Consider the following 20,061-nt stretch of genomic DNA (forward strand, 5'->3'; position numbering starts at 1 on the left):
CCATATGGGATGCTGGGAATTGAACTCGGGTCAGCCGCGTGCAAGGCAAATGCCCCACCCACTGTGCTATTGCTCCAGCCCCTCTCCCCATTTTTTTGATGGGGTTGGATTATCATTTTTTTCGTAAAGTTCTTTTACTTTTGGCACCCAGAGCAGCTTCTTACAGAAATGCATCTAAACTGTGAGCTGTACTACGACTATGTGCCGCCTGGGAAGGGATTTTCCCTCTCCACCCTGTTTTTCTGCGCGGAAAATGGTGGCGGCGGCATCATCCACGTGGCGAGAGCCACCCCCTAAGATTTCCACCCAGAGGTAGGAATTTTGCAATGTTGTGGCTCATAGGCGATCATGGGAAGGGGGCGATACCGGTACTCCCTCGGCCCAGATAAGATCCGGAGCTGCTGCTTGCAAAACAGACCCTCTGCTCCTAAAGACTATGATCCAAGAGGTCTCCTAACCCATTTTGGCACCCAGAACGGCTTCTTACAGAAATGCATCTAGACTGTGAACTGAACTAAAACATCAGAAATCCAAAACCGCACGAGCTCACAGTCTTCATTCTCAGCAATGAAAAGAAATTATTAAATGATGCCTTTTCGGCAGGCCTGATTATTGGGGGAAAATTCCAAACAATAATAGTGAGTTCTCTATTGAAATATTGAATGTATTCAAAGTATAGAGAATAAAATGAAGATCATTAGCACTTAGGTGGGGGCTGGGCGGGAGGGGGGTATATTGGGGTTCTCGGTGGTGGAACATGTGCACTGGTGAAGGGATGGGGTTTCAATCATTGTATGACTGAGACTTATACCTGAAAGCTTTGTATTTTTTTTCACGGTGATTCAATATAATAAAATTAAATTTAAAAAAAAAGTTCTAACCGGTACCTTATATATCTTTGATATTAACCCCTTATCACCAGATGGGTATTGGGTGAATAGAAGTGTCTAAATTAAGCAAAGACTGACTATGCCAAATAGCTAATTCTCATAAGTGAACTTAATGGACATTTCCTAAATATTTCAATAATACCACCATTCCACTGTTATCCTCAGTCAAACAAGATAGCTTTCTAAGGATCAATTAATGCCCTTGTTGGGGGTATGATGCCGCCAACAGGTCAATCTGCACCTGCAGGGTGAGTATATCAGCAGCCTGATGGTGCCTTCCTGACACCCAAAATTGCCGCTGTGCCTTTGGCCGAACCCCAACAACTTGAGACCAAGTTTACCAAGAAATTAAATGGCCAAAGCTTGATATGTGGGAGCCATGCCCACAAACCACCTCCAGCTCAGCTATACAAGCTCATTTATTAGCCTTATTTCAGAGACCTATAGATAAATCTCGAAAGAGACCAAAAGCCACAGTTAATCTCAGACCCGCGCATGGCTGAACAGACAGGGGTAAACCAGAGGGGGGCAGGTTGGCCTGTGCCTGCCCAAGCAGAGTTCCCAGTAGCCGCTTACATCCACAATCCAAAATTGCCACCATACCCCCAGCCTGATTCCTCCATCTCAGGACAGACCTCACAAGATATAATCTGCTGAAAATTTGGGTATGCGGGTTTTGTGACTGAAATCTCCACGCTTTCACAGAGTTGGGTGGGCTACCTCCCCCAACTTCCCAATACACGTGGGAGCACTGGCAGTCATCCCCATGAACCAACTCCAGCACCACTCTGTAAACTCTATTACTGGCCTTGCTTCGGAGACCCATAAATAAATCTCAAAAGAGATAAAAAAACCAGAGACACAGTACAAGTCCCGGAAGACACCACAGAGTCAGAGATCTCTCCAGGCCCCATACCAAGCCAATTTCATCGGGGCACCCCAGATGGAGCAGGTACAATCTCCCCACCTACTCCAGATGGAATCCTGAAGACCAAGAGCTTCCACAAGCAAGGCCCAGGTATGCAGGTTCCAGGATTAAATCTCCACGTTGCATGGCAGCAGAGGTGCTGTGCTGTCCTTCTGAGGCTCCCCACCGGCTCATCGGCCTGGCTGTCACCCCCACAACGTGCCTCTGCGCACCATCTTAATGCACCAACAGCCCTGGTCCAGAGATGCCCAATTGAATCCCAAAATGGATTAGTGCCCTACAGAAATGTCTTTGGAACCCAACCATTTACAATCTACAATTCCAGAAGCATGTTGCTGCGGCACCCAAGATATTCAAAATGAGCAATGGACAATAAATGATCTAGCATCTCCCCCTGGCAGGCAGGCTTCAATGGTGGTGGGAAAATTTGAGCAAAACATAATGCCCAAAAGTAGATAAAGAATATTGGTGAAACTTCCTGCATGGGTGGGGAGGGGGGATATACTGGGGACACTGGTGGTGGAAGGTGTGCACTGGTGGAGGGATGGGTGTTCAATCATTGTATGACTGAATCTCGAACATTGTAAGTTTTGTAACTGTATCTCACGATGATACAATTTTTAAAAAAAAGTAATGTAGAGTTCATGCCCATCAATTAACTTAATCAACAGCTGAATAAATAGAAGTACTCCAACGTTTTTTAAAAAATGCCCTTATTGGGGGCTGGAGCAATAGCACAGCGGGTAGGGCGCTTGCCTTGCACGCGGCCGACCCAGGCTGACCCAGGCTGACCCAGGTTCGAATCCCAGCATCCCATATGGTCCCCTGAGCACCGCCAGGGGTAATTCCTGAGTGTAGAACCAGGAGTAACCCCTGTGCATTGCTGGGTGTGACCCAAAAAGCAAAATAAATAAATAAATAAATAAAAAATAAAAAATAAAAAAATGCCCTTATTATTATTGCTTATTATTATTATTCACTGGCAAAATCTGCTTACATGTGAAATCTTAATAACCCAAACCATCTAATCAGCCCCACATTTACAATACTACTACATAATATCAAGTTTAAATGCACAGAAGCAAGGAAAACAAAAGAGGATTGAGAACATAGTTTTCTACTATCAACCCAACATTAGCAATTTACTTTGAGTTAACACCCTTCAAATTAATACTATTCATTTGAAATGAGCTGTCTTCCTAGTCTTACTATTTTATGATTGTTTTAAAATTACACAAAAATTGGGGCTGGAGCAATAGCACAGCAGTTAGGGCGTTTGCCTTGCACTCGGCCAACCCGGGTTCAATTCCCAGCATCCCATATGGTCCCCTGAGCACTGCCAGGGGAAATTCCTGAGTGCAGAGCCAGGAGTAACCCCTGTGCATCACTGGGTGTGACCCAAAATAAATAAATAAATAAAATTACACAAAAATTGTAAGCATTAATCATTTAAAGCTAGCATTACATCTATATACATGTAAGTAATATTTTAAGTTATTTTTAATTTTAAAATAATCTGTGCTATGAGATTCTGTTTATATGATATTCTAGAAAAGCAAAACTGTTATAGAGATGGAGGATAGTATATTAGTTGCCAGACTAAAAATGGCAACAATTAAAAGGCATACACTAAGATTCTAAGAAAAACTGTCACTTCACAGAGAACATGGTATTACATGTAGAAAACCGTAAAAACTACAACAAATGATGGTTAGAACAAATAAATTCAGGGAAAATTAAAGATACAAAATCAATACATGAAAATAGTTATTTCTGTGCTGTGGCCAGACCCAGGTTTGATTTCTGCATCCCATTCAGTCCCTGGAGCAACACTAAGGAATAATTTTTTTTTCTTATTAGTGAATCATCATCAGGTACAGTTAAAGGCTTACAAACTTTCGTGCTTGCATTTCAGTCATACAATGATCGAGTACCCATCCCTTCACCAGTGCCTATTCTCCACCACCAATGATCCCAGTATCCCTCCCACCACCCCCACCCCATCCACCCCCACCCCACCCTGCCTCCGTGGCAGGGCATTCCATTTTGCTCTCTCTCTTAAAGAGTGATTCTTTTTCTTTTTCCTTCCTTTTTTTCTTTAATTTATTTTTTTTTATTGAATCACCATGTGGAAAGTTACAAAGCTTTCAGGCTTAGGTCTCAGTTACACAATGCTCAAACACCCATCCCTTCACCAGTACACATATTCCACCACCAAGAACCACAGTAAACCTCCCCCTAAACCCCCACCCTCCGGGCCCCCCACCCCGCCTGTGTAGCTGATAAATTTCACTTTACTTTCTAAAAGAGTGATTCTTGAGTGCAGAGCCAGGACTAACATCCAAACATCTGAGCATTGCTAGGTGTGATCCAAAACACATACACCAAAAAAAAAAAAAGGAAAGGAAAAAAAAAAGAAAACCCATAAATGAAATAAACCTTGTTTTCTGTTTGTTGTTGTTGTTGTTGTTTTGCATCACACCTGGCTATGCACAGGGGTGACTTCTGACTCATGCCCTCAGGAATTACTCCTGGCGGTGCTCGAAGGAACATATGGGATGCTGGGAATTGAACCCGGGTCGGCCATGTGCAAGGCAAATGCCCTACCCACTGTGCTATCGTCCTAGCCCCTAAACCTTGTGTTTTTTTTTAAAAAGAAAATAGTTGTTCTGTTTATATATATTGTCTCAATGTATATCACCCTTAAGATGCTTATTAACTACAAAGGGGAAAAGTGAATTTAAATTAGAAAAACTGCATATAGCTATTTAAACAAATGACTAAGCCTATATCACCAGCAATAAAAAATTGGTATCAAAAATCCCTTTAATATGATATATTAAAAAGGATATGTCCCATGTTTCGTGTTATTCTTGCCCACACTGTATAGCCTATTGCAAACATGACAAACTCATATTGAAGAACATTTTATAAACTAGCTTTTAAATTCTTCAAAAGTATCAAGATTGGACTGGAGCAACAACACAGTGGGTAGGGCGTTTGCCTTGCACGTGGCACACCTGGGTTCGATTCCCAGCATCCCATATGGTCCCCTGAGCACTGCCAGGGGTAATTCCTGAGTGCAGAGCCAGGAGTAATCCCTGTGCATCGCCAGGTGTGACCACCCCCCCAAAAAAAAAGCAAAAGTATCAAGATCATGGAAACAAGGAAAGACATGAAAACACAATCACAAACTGGAAGAGATTTTGGAGAAATTCAGACACTATTATAGACTGGAGGAGACCAAGGAAAATGTAACATGAGACCCAACTTAGGATCTGGGAACAGAAAAAGCACCTAAATGGAAAACCTGATCAAATTAAAATAAAAGTTGTAGTTTAATTAGTACCAATCTCAATTTCCTGTCCCTGACAATTATGTCATGGTTATATAAAAAACTGACACTAGTGGAATGAGGCATGAGTGATATAAGAAAACAATTTGTACTGTTTCAGCAAATTTTCTCTGAGTGCAAAATAAAAAGTTAGAGGAAGGATCAGAGAGATAGTATAGTAGGGAGGGCGTTTGCCTTGCACACAGCCAACCCGGGTTCAGTCCCCGGCATCCCATAGGGTCCCCCAAGCACCACCAGGAGTAATTCCTGAGCTCAGAGCCAGGAATAATCCCTTAGCATCACTGGGTGTGACCCAAAAAGGAAAAAAAAAAAAGAGAGAAGAAAAAACTGATAGCGAATAATTATTGACTAATGTGGAAAGACGATTTACAGCTCAGTAGCTTACAAAGTAGTATGTATAGTCTCATTTTTTTGAAACACTGCACATATTTTAGAAGAAGAAAATCGAGAGATAAACAAAATGTTAATAAGTAGTAAAAAATGGGATCATGGGATCTTAGCATATGAAAATAATTTATACGTTTACTTACCTAATATGAATAATATATTCACATTAATTCCATATATTGATTATTTTAATTGTAAAATTTTAAATATTTAAACAAAATATTTTAGGAAAGAACAAAAAGATACCTCCCAGTATTCTAACTCCAACTTTTCTAGGGTACTCAGAGCAATCTTTCTGCACAACTGTGACAACTATAATATCAAATATGTGCTATGAATGTCCTATGAAATATCTATGGTTATTTTCTTCAAATAGTACTAAATGAGGGTGAGAGGGAGTCTGTAAGTTCAGTGCTATACATCAAACAAAAAAAAAAAAGCCTTTACCTAAATGAAAAGTATGAGAAATTCTTTTCAAGCTTTCATGAATATTTTCAAGAACATAAGAAACTTGAGCAATCAAAACCCTACAGGGTCTTTTCTAGGTCAATTTTCCCATTTTACAGATAAGAAAACTAAGTCACAGAGAAGAAATAAACCATCTCATCCAAGAACAAAAATCAACTCGTATCAGCGTCCAGTCCAGGATCCCAGAGTTCAAGTGCTCATTCCACCTAAGTAAATATGAAAACACAGTTTTTTCCCCTACATGGGCCAGGGATGTAACCCTACAGTATAGTACTTGACTTTGGGAGAGAGGGAGAGAAGATGGGAAGTCTCTTTTTTTTCTTTTTGTCTAAATGTGACTTGTTAATTAACAACTGTCTAATATTCCTGAATACTAACTAAATACCCTAAAATTGTTTAAAGCATGCTACATGTCTGAATATAAAAAACTAATATCTTTATTGACTGACTTGAACTGAACGCTGATGCCTGAAATGTTCTCTTCATTAATTTTATACCATTAGCTCTTGTCCATCCACCCACATAACTTCCTCACATTACTTTCAAAATTCATATACTTTAATCATCCCTCCCTCCACCAGTGCCCATTCACCTCCACCAATAATCCCAGTATACCTCTCACCACCTCCACCCCATCCTCCACCACCCCACCCTGCCTCTGCAGCAGGACATCTCTCTCCTTTTGGATCTTGTTGTATGCCAAAAACAGTAACAATAAGTCTCTCAATGAGAGATGTTACTGGTGCCCGCTCAAACAAATCGATGAGCAACGGGATGACAGTGACAGTTTGCAACAAAGGTACTGAGTGGCCTTCATGTTCAGTCTATAGTCTACTTTTTAGTTTGCATCTTCCAACCCGAATGGGTCCTCCCAACATCCTCTACTTGGTGTTCCCTTCTCTATCTGAGCTACCTTTTCCCCCAGCATGTGAGGCCAGTTTCCAAGCTGTGGGGCAGACCTCCTGGTCCTTCTCTCTACAACTCCTGGGTGTTAGTCTCCCACTCTGTTATTCCACAGATGAGTGCAATCTTCCTATGTCTGTCTCTCTCTAAAAAAGACATTTTTCTGAAACACTGCCAAAACTTGGTTCTAGAGATAGTACATCACTTGCCTTGCACATAGTCTAGCCTGGATTTGATCCTGGGCATCCCATATGGTCCTCTAAGCACCTCCAGGAGTGATCCGTGGAGTGGTCCCTGGTCCCTGAGCACAGAGCCAGGAGTAACTCCCAAGCATTGCCAGATATGGCCCCAAAACAAGAAAGAAAAAGAAAAGAAAGAAAGAAAGAAAGAAAGAAAGGAAGGAAGGAAGGAAGGAAGGAAGGAAGAAAGAAAGAAAGAAAGAAAGAAAGAAAGAAAGAAAGAAAGAAAGAAAGAAAGAAAGAAAGAAAGAAAGAAAGAAAGACTTTCAAAACTATAAAAATTCTTTGGTTGAGTCCTTTTCTTTTCCAGAAAAGTAAAATTATGTGGGACAAATCTTATTGGGTCATTCAGGAATTATAGGTGACTAGAGTATATTTGATTTTTATTAGGTTGGTTTACTTTAGCATTGTCTCCTGTTTGAGATAAGAAAGAAAATAAAAACATTTAAGTTCAATGTCCAAGGAAGGAAACTCTTTTTACCCCAATCTTTGGGGTTAAGGAAAGACTTTGGTAATTGACAGTTATTTAAAACAAATTCTCACAACATTTAAATTCCCAAACATTCCAAACATTTTCCTCATCCCCATGGAGACTTTAGATACAGTCTGAACTCTGACCCTGGAATTTGGATGCCTGTTTGGGAACAACATTTTGAAAAAAGGACTAACTTAAAGTAAACCCCTTTTGTTTAACTTCTTAACTTTTGAACAACCCCTTAACTTATCCCTTCCATACACTTTGGAACATCTATAGAGTTCTCAGAAGCCCTAGTTCTTCAGTTTTTAAAGTGGTAAAATCTGTAGTTTCTCAAACTGCACATAGCACATACTGGGTAAGTAGCTGCAGCAATTCTAAGTACTAGGAAATCTTGCTAAATAAAGTTTTCTTTTATAAATTCGTAAGGTTTAAAACAAGAAAACTAGGAATCCTTAGTTCAACTATTTAACCCAAAGTAAAACCTTACCTACAACATGAATAGTTAATTCTCTAGGTCTGTCTGAATATTGTTCATAATTAAACCAAAATCTACATTCCTACAGCTCTCCTATGTTGCCTGACATAATCCAATCGTCTTGGATGCAATAGTCTTTCAAATTAAAAAAAAAATCATCATCATGTTTTTCATTAATATTTTATTCCAGGGATAAACTGGAATATAAAAACTAAAGAAATCTGTTCAACCCTACAAATCAAATTTGGCAATTCTGAATGGCATGCTCCCCAAGTTAATTACTCTTTTTACAGACAATATGCATCCATACACAGTAGACAACAATATTCTGCCTTTTTTACTAGAAGCACAAAACTTCTTTAAAAAATTACATTCCTGGGGCTGGAGTGATAGCACAGCAGGTAGGGCATTTGCCTTGCACGCAGCCAACCCGGGTTCGATTCCCAGCATCCCATATGGCCCCCCCAAGCACTTCCAGGGGTGATTCCTGAGTGCAGAGCCAGGAGTAATCTCTGTGCATTGCCACAAACCCTCACTGGTGTGATTTCTTGGGAGACTCACTGCCTACCTAGATGAGCAGGTGAAATTCATTAAAGAACTGGGTGACCACATAATCAAGTTGCACAAGATGGGGACCCCTGGCATGACAGAGTGTCTCTTTGATAAGCACACAATCGGACATAATGACAAGGACCACTAAGCTTCTCATAGCAACAGGTGATCTCTGGGTCCCCAAGACAGTGAAATGCACACTGGCATTAACATGAGTCATTCATTTGTTCCAGTACTTCACTGTCACTGTCATCCCACTGCTCATCGATTTGTTAGAGCGGGCACCAGTAACATCTCTCATTGTGAGACTTATTGTTACTGTTTTTGGCATATCCAATACGCCACGGGTAGCTTGCCAGGCTCTGCCTGCAGGCGAGATACTCTCAGTAGCTTACCAGGCTCTCTGAGAGGTGCGGAGGAATCGAACACGGGTCGACCGCGTGAAAAGCAATCGCCCTACCGCTGTGCTATCGCTCCAGCTCCCAGTACTTCAAATAAAGTAATTTAGTACCCCCACATGCACACAAAAAGAAAGAAAAATGTTAATCTACACACAAACTTTTACAAACTTACAGTAAGCCTTTATAAACTTACACTAAGTTCTACCTTAGTAGTTCTGATGCAATATTCAGCCTAAGAGAAATTTTTGTTTCCTTAAAATGCATTTGTTATTCTTGAAAACTTTGTGCCATTATGAATACAAATCTACCTCTTAATGGTATTGATAAAATCAAATACAAATATTTGGGTTTTTTTATTTGAGGGTCAAATATAAAACCACATAAATAAAGCTCCATTCTTTCCTAGTGATTTAAGCATTAAGTAAAATTTCAGTTTCTGGCTTTGTTTTTTTGTTATCTTAGGTTGCAAAGCACGTGTTCCAGCCCTCTGAAGCATCTTCCTGGTCTCAGAATTCAGGTTTTTAATGTATCCCATTTCAGTTCCTCCTATGCCATTCTCTTCCTTTTGACTCGGAACTTAGTTCTTGCCTTTCTCTCCCCACCTCCACCCTCAGGACCAGGAAGCTACATGGCCCAATTTCAAAAACTCCTCTTGAAATCACTGGATGAGTGAAACTGGTCTGCTTTCCCAAAATATAACTTTCTACTGCACTGAATATACATTAGCTAACCAACTAAAATCCATTCTTGGATTATAAAACTGGATATGTATATATTGAAGTATATGTATATTAATAAATTAATATTTTTCCTCCTATGGTCAAGCTATCATTTCTAACTTACCTATTAATGTAAAAAGTTCAAAGACATTTTAAATGTCAATCCACAGGAGCTGGAGATACAGGACAGTAGGTAAGGCTCTTATCTTGCAAATTGCCAACCCCAACTCCAACCCTAACATCCCATATGGTCCCAGAGACCTGCCAGGAATGATCCCTGAGGTGGCCTGAGCATCATCAGATGTGGCCCCAAAACATCCCCCCAAATGATAATAAAAGGAAGTCAGTCTGTAAAGATACATTAAGTGGTTATGGTCCCACTTCTCCAAACAAGTCAAATAGATTTTGTTTTTAAGAATGGCATTAAGGGGGCTGGAGCGATAGCACAGCGGGTAGGGGCCGACCTGGGTTCAATTCCCAGCATCCCATATGGTCCCCTGAGCACCACCAGGAGTAATTCCGGAGTGTATGAGCCAGGAGTCACCCCTGTGCAATGCCAGGTGTGACCAAAAAAGCAAAAAAAAAAGAGTGGCATTAAGAAAATTACTAGAAGAATTATATTCAAGTGACTAACAGTCACTAACAGCTCACTAACTCCATTACAGACAAGGCTATGTAGACAGCAGGTAGAGACTTAAGGAAGCACAGTAACTCTTCTGAGCATTTTGCTAACAGTGATTACAAACAGCATATTTCTGTAAGTATCTAACTTATTACAGGAATATAACATTTTAAAAACTACACTAGCCCCAAAGAAATATCGCACTAGGTTAGAACACATACTTGCATGCAAGGAATCCCAGGTTCAATCTCCATCATCACATGGTTCACTGAGCCCCATTAGAAGAGACCCCCTGGGGCTGGAGGATAGCAAAGCGGGTAGGGCGTTTGCCTTGCATGAGGCCAACATGGGTTTGATTCCCAGCATCCCATATTGTCCCCCGAGCACTGTCAGGGGTAATTCCTGAGTGCAGAACCAGGAGTAACCCCTGTGCATCGCTGGGTGTGACCCAAAAAGGAAAAAAGAGACCCCTGAGTACTAAGCTGGGAGTAGTAGCCCCTGAGCATTGCTGGGTATAATTCCCAAAAAAACAAATAAATTGGAAATCTGTAAACTGTACTAAATTTTTTTAAATACCAAACTCATCAAATATTAGTTTTATTGAAGATATCAACTCAATACTTTAAAAGAACTTATATGAATTCATAGTAAATTACCTGAGATTAAAGAACATCTGAGGCAATGGGTTAAAAGCTTCAAGAAAACTGTTTCAAGAGTACAGTGTATGATTAATACCTTTAGAGAAAGGAGCAAAATGATGGCAAGAGAAATATGTGATAACCCTCAGAACAGGCACACATGAAAAGGGTTGAGTAGGCTATAACACTACTTCATCCTGTATCACTGAAATACATATACTGATCTAAACAGACTCTAGTGGAGTACTGAACAGCACAGAATAATATCTGTCCTATTTATACTATCTGTACTATCTTATTCCTGTGCAGAATAATGCTTGTCACTAAACCTAAGCAGTCTCTGATACCAGCTCATCTATACCACTTTACTATGTTTCCTAGCTTCCTATAGATGGTGGGAATCGAATCTGTCATTCCGACCTGGAGTTTCAGAACTCTCTATATGTTACATTGAAGAACTTCGTTCTGAAAATCATAATTTTCCATACCTGTCCACAATAGAAATGAAGAGATGAACATGAACAGGCACTAGGCCCTGTTACAATCTGGTGACAAAGCACTTCGGTTAGGACTCAAGAAACCTTTGCTTTACATCCTAATTTTCTCACTCAAAATGTGTTATTATAGAAATCTGTGCTATGGCCTAAAATGATATATAAACTTCTAAAGAAAATCATCTCCAATGAAAATAGCACCCAACTTCTCATTCCTACCTTCCTCAATATCTCACTGTATCACTGTCATCTCATTGCTCATCGATTTGCTCGAGCGGGCACCAGTAATGTCTCCATTGTAAGACTTGTTACTGTTTTTGGCATATCGAATACACCATGAGTAGCTTGCCAGGCTCTGCCATGTGGGTGAGATATTCCAGTAGCTTGCCAGGCTCTCCAAGAGGGATCAAACCTGGGTCGGCCTCATGCAAAGTAAATGCCCTACTCGGTGTGCTATCACTCCAGCCCCCTCAATATCTCAATATTTTAAAATCAACTATAAAGTTACTGTTATTCTTTTTTTTTTCTTTTGGCTTTTTGGGTCACACCCAGCAATGCACAGGGGTTACTTTTGGCTCATGCACTCAGGAATTGCTCCTGGCAGTGCTCGGGGGACCATATGGGATGCTGGGAATCAAATCCGGGTCGGCCGTGTGCAAGGCAAATGCCCTACCTGCTGTGCTATTGCTCCAGCCCCAAGTTACTGTTATTCTTAAATAATCCTTGCACACAGATAGAATTATAATTTTTCCTTGATTTTCATAATGATCACACACAAACATAACAAAATGCTAAAATCACAACATGTGGGCACAAGATAACGTTAAGAAATGTTCTATATCCTGATTTGGCTATAGCTATATAGGTACATGCATTTTTCAGAACTCATTAACTAGGGCCAGAAAGATCGCTAGCTCAAAATGGGCTGGTGTACATGCTTGGAAGTCCTGGCTCAATCCTGGCACCACATGGTCCCTGAACACCAACAGGAGTGTCCTCCAAGCATATAACCAGGAGTAGCCCCTGAACACCACCAGGAATGCCCCACACTGCACACAAAATAAAAATTAAAAAGTCATCAATGAAATACTCAGGGTAGATACATCTGACTATATTTTTTAAACTTCTCCCTAATTTAAAGCATTTTAGCCTCAGTATTTCTTATCATATCATCCTCTACTTCTATTACCTGTACACCCACTCCATGCTCCATGTCAGCTAGTCTCAATCCATTCACTCATTGAAGCATTCAATTAAGCTTTTGATAGCGTGTGAGATACTAACAATACAGCTATGAATGAGAAACAGTTCAGGTTCTTCAGTTTGCCTACAGGTAAAGATGGATGGCAAAAGGCAATCATGGGTACAGCCTGAGACATGCTACTTACAACATAAATCTGGAAAGGGTCTGTAGGAACAAAAACGCAGAGGCACATCTAATGTGAGAGCATCACCACAAAATCCTGATGTGCCTTCATACTCTCAAACTTAAAAATTGCCCTTTCTAAAAACAAACAAACAAAAATCCCCTTTCTGACTGCAACGTTCAATCCCTCGCATATGTCTACATCATAATCTCTAATAACTCCAATCCCATGAATTGCCTCAGAATTGCCTTTGATTTTCCTTACTTTTTTGTTCATCCTTGAATCTAAGGCCAGCAGCAACTACTCTAACATGCCTGCTCATTCCCTCTTCATTTCTTCCACAGTTTCCCCCAATACTATCAACTTAGCTAAAAATAAGTGACTCATATTGATCATCAGTTACTTATCAAGAGTATCTAAGTGTTGGGGGCTGAAGAGAGGTCTTCCTGGGTGGGATAACCTCCAGTATAGCAGGGGTCCAGAAAACTTTGGGCCCTCACATTAAACCACCACCAGGTTGGCTGAAAATCACTGGTAGGAGACCCCTGGGCCTCCTGAACACTCTCTGGGTGTGCACCCCCCCACACACACACACACTATATACACACACAAAAGTACAGAGGTTCCCAAATTTGGCCTATCATCTATTTTCAGAAGAAAAAAAAAAAGCTCTTAGTATCCTCCCAAAAACTATTTATGAAAAACAGAAAACACACATCCCCATCCCCCAGTTGCCCTGAGGCTAGAACCACTCCTCTGAGCCTTCAGTGTTTCCCAAGGGTGGTACCACCTACTTTGGGAAATACTGTACATTAAGCATACGGGACATCAGTGAACAAGTTAGACATGATGCTTCTTCTTCTTTCTCCATATGGTTTCCTTTTAAATTTTACAGTGTACCATAAATATATTTCACGCAAAGGATGAAAATGTGCTATATAAACACAGGTGGCTAAAGTTGGGAGACGAGAATGGCAGCTAAGGCGTCAGCATAAGATTAAGGCTAAGGACCTGGCAAATGCCTGCCAGGGACACCACATAAAACAAATGTTCTCAAAGTCCCTGTGTGGTGCTCTACAGCCACCTTTCAGTCCCCTTAAGCCCCTTGGGTAGAACGGGTCCTGTAACTTTTTTGCATCCACATAAATCCATCCAGTATCTAACCTCATCTGCTACCCTAGATATCGCATCGAATTCTCTTTTCTCTGTATTGCTCAAATTTCTACCATGTATGGCCTCCTTATGTTCATTGAGGCTCTGAATCAGCCCCTTTTTGTTGGCTTTCCTTTTGTTTTTTTCTGGATACGCACAATCCTCAGGTGAGGCTTTCCTGGAGCCCTGGTTTGCTAGCTTCTTTATTTTCCCTCCCTATTTTGGTCTTCCTCACTCTTGCTTCCCTGGCTCTCCTCCTTGTAGTGTTACCTTACTCAAGTCTCTCCTGATCATTCTTCACTCTCTAGCTTTTCTTATCCTTTAGCATTTGCTTGTCTTTTGTCACTTTCACTTTCTAAACTTTCCTTTTCTTCCGTACTACAAACTACTTCTGACTTTCTCACATCCTGTGGCTATTCGTTTTCCATCTTTCCCTAGTTCTCAGGCTTTCCTCTATTTTCAGTGCAGAATTTGAGCTTTTCCATGTTGGAATGTCTCCTCCTTCTCCAGTCTTATTAGAGGGAGTCTGGACAGATTGCTCTCCCTTTTCTGTACAACCAAAGTGCTAGGAGGCAGGTAGCAAACCTAGGTCCAGACAACAGAAAGGCAGACCTTGAAGAATCTACAGAAACAATTCAGAGGATGGCTCCAGGTGCAACTGCAGGGATGGAAGGCGGGTACCTGAACTCACATGGGACTTTTTTTTTTTTTGGAGGGGGGTACACCCAGTGGTGTTCAAAGGTGTCACCCAATGGTGTTCAGGGGGTCATGCAGTGCCAAGGATCAAACCCAGGGCTCAAAGCATGCACTCCAGGCCCTTAACCATGTCCCTGGTCATCTGCCATGATTCTTTGTGGAATTTACATTTTGTTGGTAAATTCAGATCAGATATGTAAATAAGTAATCACAATCCAGAAAAGACAGTAATGAGAGCATTGGGGAAAATACATTTGTCGTACTGACACAGAATGATGAGGAACCTACCTTTCAGAGAGAATAAATAGCAAGAAAAGCAAAGAAATAACACTTTAGGAAAAAAAGAAGAGCAAGCAAGGATACAGGCTCTGCAGCAAGATATAATTTAGGCTTGTTTTAAAGAACAACCAAGTCAGGATGGCCAAGTGCATAAGGAGACAGTTTACAGGAAATGAGAGATGGAGGGGCCTGATCAGACAGGATCTGAATGACTTGTAATGAATTTAGATTTTATTCCAAAAACAACAGGAAGCCGCTGGAGGACACTGGTAGGAGACTGATGTAGTCTGATTGAATCTTAAAAAGAGTAGTGATGGGCTGGATTGATAGTACAGTGGATAGGATATTTCTTTGTGCACGACCAACTCGACTTTTATCACTGGCATCCTATGTACCAGGACTAATTCCTGGTACCAGGAGTAATGAGCACCAGGAGTAACTCCTGAGTGCTGAACCAGGAATAACCCCTGAACATCACCAGGTGTCGCCCAAAAATCAAAAAAAGAAAAAAAAAAGTGTACCAAGTGCCAGAGAGAGAGCTCAAAGAGCTGAATTCATGCTTTGCATGCAGTATGCCTGGGTTTAATTCCCAGCATGGTCCCCTGAGAACTACCCCAGGAGCAATCTCTGAGCAAAAAGTGGGAGAAGGCATGGGCACTGCTGAGTGGTTCCCAAATCAAAAGGATTATTTAGAAGGCTTGGGCATTTGGGGGCCTTAGTTTACTAAGCTCAGTGGCTGAGGGCACCTGTATTATAAGCCTAATATCTGTGTTCAATCCCTGGTGCACCAATCACTCTCTGGCAGCTTTGCTGTCTGTGAGTCCCAGTGCCTGAGGTTATTTCCCCCAGTCAGGTGTGTGTGAGTACCACAATTAAATGGGTGCAATCCCCAGAGAGCGCTACAACTAAAATGTGTGAGTGTATGAGCAGCATGGCAGGGAAGTGTGACCCCTGGCAAGCACATGTAAATACTACAGCAACCCCCCTACAACACTACAACCAGAAAGTGTGCAAGCACAACTAAAGAGTGTGACCCTGACAGCACAAGTGAAAGTACCATCATTGAAAAGAGTGCAACTATTAGCAAACATTATAATTGTGTGTGTGTGACAATGGCAAAACAATATGTGACCTGTCTGCCTCCTCCTTTCCCCTTGCCAAATCTGGCCCTTCCTCTCAGTTTGTGACACAACAACTGCCACAAATACTCAAACCAGATTCTGGGAAATCCAGTTGTCATTTGTATCTTCCCCCTTAACCTCATGCCTAATATATAAACAGATCATTTTTCTCCTACCCTGCTTTAAAAAAATCTCTCTCAAATCCACCTCCTCTTCATCTCCTGTGGAATCTCTGTAGTACAGGTCACTATCAACCATGGCTTGAATTGCTATGCTAGTTTCCTAATCACTCCCCATTTTCAAATATTTATTAGAGAGTCAGTGGATAGGTCAACTGAGCAGCTGGATTTAGTGATTCTGGAAGCGAGATCATCTAGATATATATGTTAGGGAATTGAAGATGGGATTTAAGGTAACTGAACTGAAGGAAATAATCTAGGCACAGGGTACAGGCAAGGGAAAAACAATGTTTAATGTTATGCCAGACAACATTTACTCCGGTGGACTTTCTATCATTCCAGTTCTCCCCCCTCTCTCTCTCTCCCTTCTTCCTTGATGTGCATTATGTTTATATGTACACACACATTTGCACACAAAATTACTTCAAGATTTTATCCATTCATACAATTGAAACATCAATTCTATGCTAAGAACTTCCAAACCCATAGCTAAGTTTCACTCAAAGTAGGGCCCAAAGACCAGAACTTCAAAATCAGCAAGGAATGACTGTGAAAATGCAAATTAGTAAGCCCGACCCACCCCAAGACCTATAGAATCAAGGTCCTGAATTATTCTTAAGAAATGGCTTTTATAAATGTCTAACAATTCATACCTATTTATTTCATTTTACTTGCATGCTTGGTAGTGTAAGGTACAAAAGCCTTTATGCCTAATGGTAGCAATGACATAAATATGACCGGGGGTCTAAGAATGAAATTGGTTTTAAGGATATCACAAACCAGGGACAAAACTCTAATGGAGCTGGTAAAATTTCTTAAACACCTATAACTATCCCACATTTAGCATTTTTGTTTTCCCTGCCTCCCAATAACTGAAAATACAAATCATCCAAATGGGAAAGAACCTGTGTTCTGTTTAATAGGCAAGAAGTAAACCCAAAACCCACTGTCAGAACAAACTTGAAGCAGTAGCTTTATTTTTCTCTGGCAGGTGTGCTTCTGAATAGTTCTGGGGGCCCTTCTGCACTACACCCGAGGTTAGTGAGGGAACATGGTGCTACGATGAAGACCTCACACATGTGCTGCAACCCTTCCCTTCCTTCAGGTTATCTCTTCAGCTCTAGAGATGGTAACTTTATTTTATTTATTTTGATGAAGCAAGACAGTTTTTATTGAATGAAATTTGCTTAGAAAGGAGAGAGAAAGAGACTGAGTATATGTTCAAGAGAGAACTCAGGATTCTCCAGAATGCAAAGATACAAAATGACAAACAGGTAAGATATGTGTCAAGGGAGAACACAGGCTGGAGGGCAAGTTAAGGGCTAACTTTTAAAAGAAAAAGAAAGTAGGAAGACACCTGGAGTCTTCCAACAAGAGACTGAGACCCAAAGTGATGATCAGACTTAACAGTGGCAGGTCTTCATCCAATTAAATCAACCCATCATGCATTAAAAAATATTTTGGTCCTGGTTTGATATGTCTCACTAGACTGAGTTTCCTGAGGCTATTAAACTACTCTTTGCATACACCTACTACTTTGCAACGCCCAAAATGTTGCACTTTATTTTTTTTCCAAGTAGGAGCCAGACCTAGTGGTGAGTTTAGGGGCTTGGATAACCTCTGCAGGTGCTTGGAGGGCCATGTAATGTTGTGAATTGAACTCAGGGGGTTATATATGCTACATCTGTGCCCTACCATTTAAGCCATATACTAGATCTCTCAAAATTTAGCTCAGTTTCTCTACCATAATATCCAAATCCAAATCAGAATCTTGAAAGAAGAGGTTGATTTTATTGTATCGCTTGGAAGAAATTAACACATTAACTAAAACACTTTACAGAAACACTATTCACTTTGGCAACAAAATCACAGTAACTTCCTCACAAGTTTATCCAATCTTTCTCAGATATACAAAGCTACTATTAGGAACAAATGTATCAATTGATTCTCAACTTTACATCTTCTTACTTCCTATCACCACAAACGAAGCTTCCTCTTTCACCACCAACAGTGAGGTGAGTTTGACTGCTATTTGGGATAGGGAATGGCCCAAGCCCTATCCCAACTGTCCTAGTTGGTGACCAAACCCCTATTTGGTGTTAACTAAATCCCAATTAGAACTTCAAGAATGCTTTGATTACAACCACAACCTAAAGAAATTACATGTTTTCCTATATTCAGCAATGACGACAAAATGATAAAACTCAAATCATGTAGACTGGGGATATTTATCTTACAAGGGTAAGAGGCTGGGTCGATCCCCCCAAATTTACAAAACTCAAATCAAGCAGTGATCAGGGATCTGAATATTCCCTGCTCGTCTGTGAGCTAGAAAGGAGGAGGGGCAGTATTTTCCACAACACGTTCTAATATTGCCCCCTACCTCTGTGCCTTCTGAGTCAGCTTTCGCCCTGGAGCTAAATTACAGGGAGCCTCAAATTTGCTCACTGGCCCTGTCGTCTTTTTTTTTTTTTTTTACCAAATACAAGGGCAACGTATAGATGGCGATGTTACTGAATGCAATTGTGGCTGGTGAAACGTCCAGAAGTCTTCACCTGGGAAGCGCGGGGCCAGGTGACGATGGCACTGCGGATCAGGCCCGCGGATCTCAAAGCGGCCGTCCCCACCGCCCGCGCCCTGACGCGCGTTGACAGGGCAGCGAGCGCGGCTCTGCAGCCCACCGCCCGGCGCTCCGCAGAGGGGTTAGCGCGCGGCGTGTGGGGAAAATGGCTCTTCCTGCAACCCTCACCCAAACCATCTCCTGCCATCACCAGTTTGCAGCACTTCCAGGACAGACACGCTGGGCGCGTCACGACCAACCAATGACAAAGTCATTCTATTCCGACTTGGCCGGCAGTGCTCTTGTGGGTGACTAACTTTTTAATTCGGGGCTTTCCTGCCAGATCAATCCCTACGTCTCCCCCTCGCCAGAGCCGCCATAAGGGGTAAAGCCCCACATCCCCCTGAGCGCGACAGAGAGCGACCGCGGGCAGGGGGCCCCGGGGCGGGGGGGGACAAAGGGAATTGGCCCACAAGGACTTACCGATGCCAGCAGCTGAGGGGTCTGGGGCAACTCGGTGCAGACTTCCATCCTCTCCACAGCCCCGGCCTCCTCCTCCGCCATCTTGAGGGAAACTGACGCGCGCAGTTCCAGACCCCCAGCCCGAGACCGGCGGAAACCTGTGGCCGGTCCAAGAGACGGGAGGCGACACTTTTACGACGGCCCCTGAAGTCGAGTTTGACGCAGAATCGCCGAGCGACTTCCGGTCCACTTCCCGGAAGTGAGGGTCACGGAGCCCTGAGGCTGGAGGGGGTTGGGGGGGAGAGTGTCGCCCCTTCGTTCTCGGTCTTAGGGCTTTGGGGGCTGCATGGTTTTATGTCTGGGGTCGGTGCTGGGCACTGTTGCACCTGCGAGGTAACCCAAACAAAAAGAAAATCAATAAAATAAATCGATTTTTGAAAATCAGTGACAGCTGTAAAGGAAAGAAAGCTGCCAGAGACGAAGAGAGAACCTTATTTTGGCTGTTTACCAGAGGGTCAGTCTGGTGTGTTTTTGGCTCCCCGAGTGTGTGTTTTTGGCTCCTGCTGATCCACCTGCAGTGGATCAGCAGGAGCCAAAAAAAAAAAAAAACTGCTCAAAAGCTCTTGCTCCTTTTGGAATGTAGACCCTGGGACCGTGCTCATGCGCACAAGAGAGTTCAGGGTTGCAGCTTTTGGG

At 41.9% G+C, this 20,061-nt stretch overlaps 1 protein-coding gene across 1 annotated transcript in view; it reads right to left on the bottom strand.

Moving 5' to 3' along the window:
- UBR1 (ubiquitin protein ligase E3 component n-recognin 1) overlaps positions 1–19,604 on the bottom strand; it is a 154,263-nt gene extending 134,659 nt beyond the window's left edge. Inside the window, exon 1 of the mRNA XM_004609603.2 lies at positions 19,387–19,604. Coding sequence (XP_004609660.1) covers positions 19,387–19,467 — 81 coding nt within the window. The 5' untranslated portion in view covers positions 19,468–19,604. The remainder of the gene's footprint in view (positions 1–19,386) is intronic.
- Between the last annotated feature and the right edge of the window lie 457 nt (positions 19,605–20,061).

This window comes from Sorex araneus, chromosome 3 (assembly GCF_027595985.1).
Source record: "Sorex araneus isolate mSorAra2 chromosome 3, mSorAra2.pri, whole genome shotgun sequence".
NCBI lineage: Eukaryota > Metazoa > Chordata > Mammalia > Eulipotyphla > Soricidae > Sorex > Sorex araneus.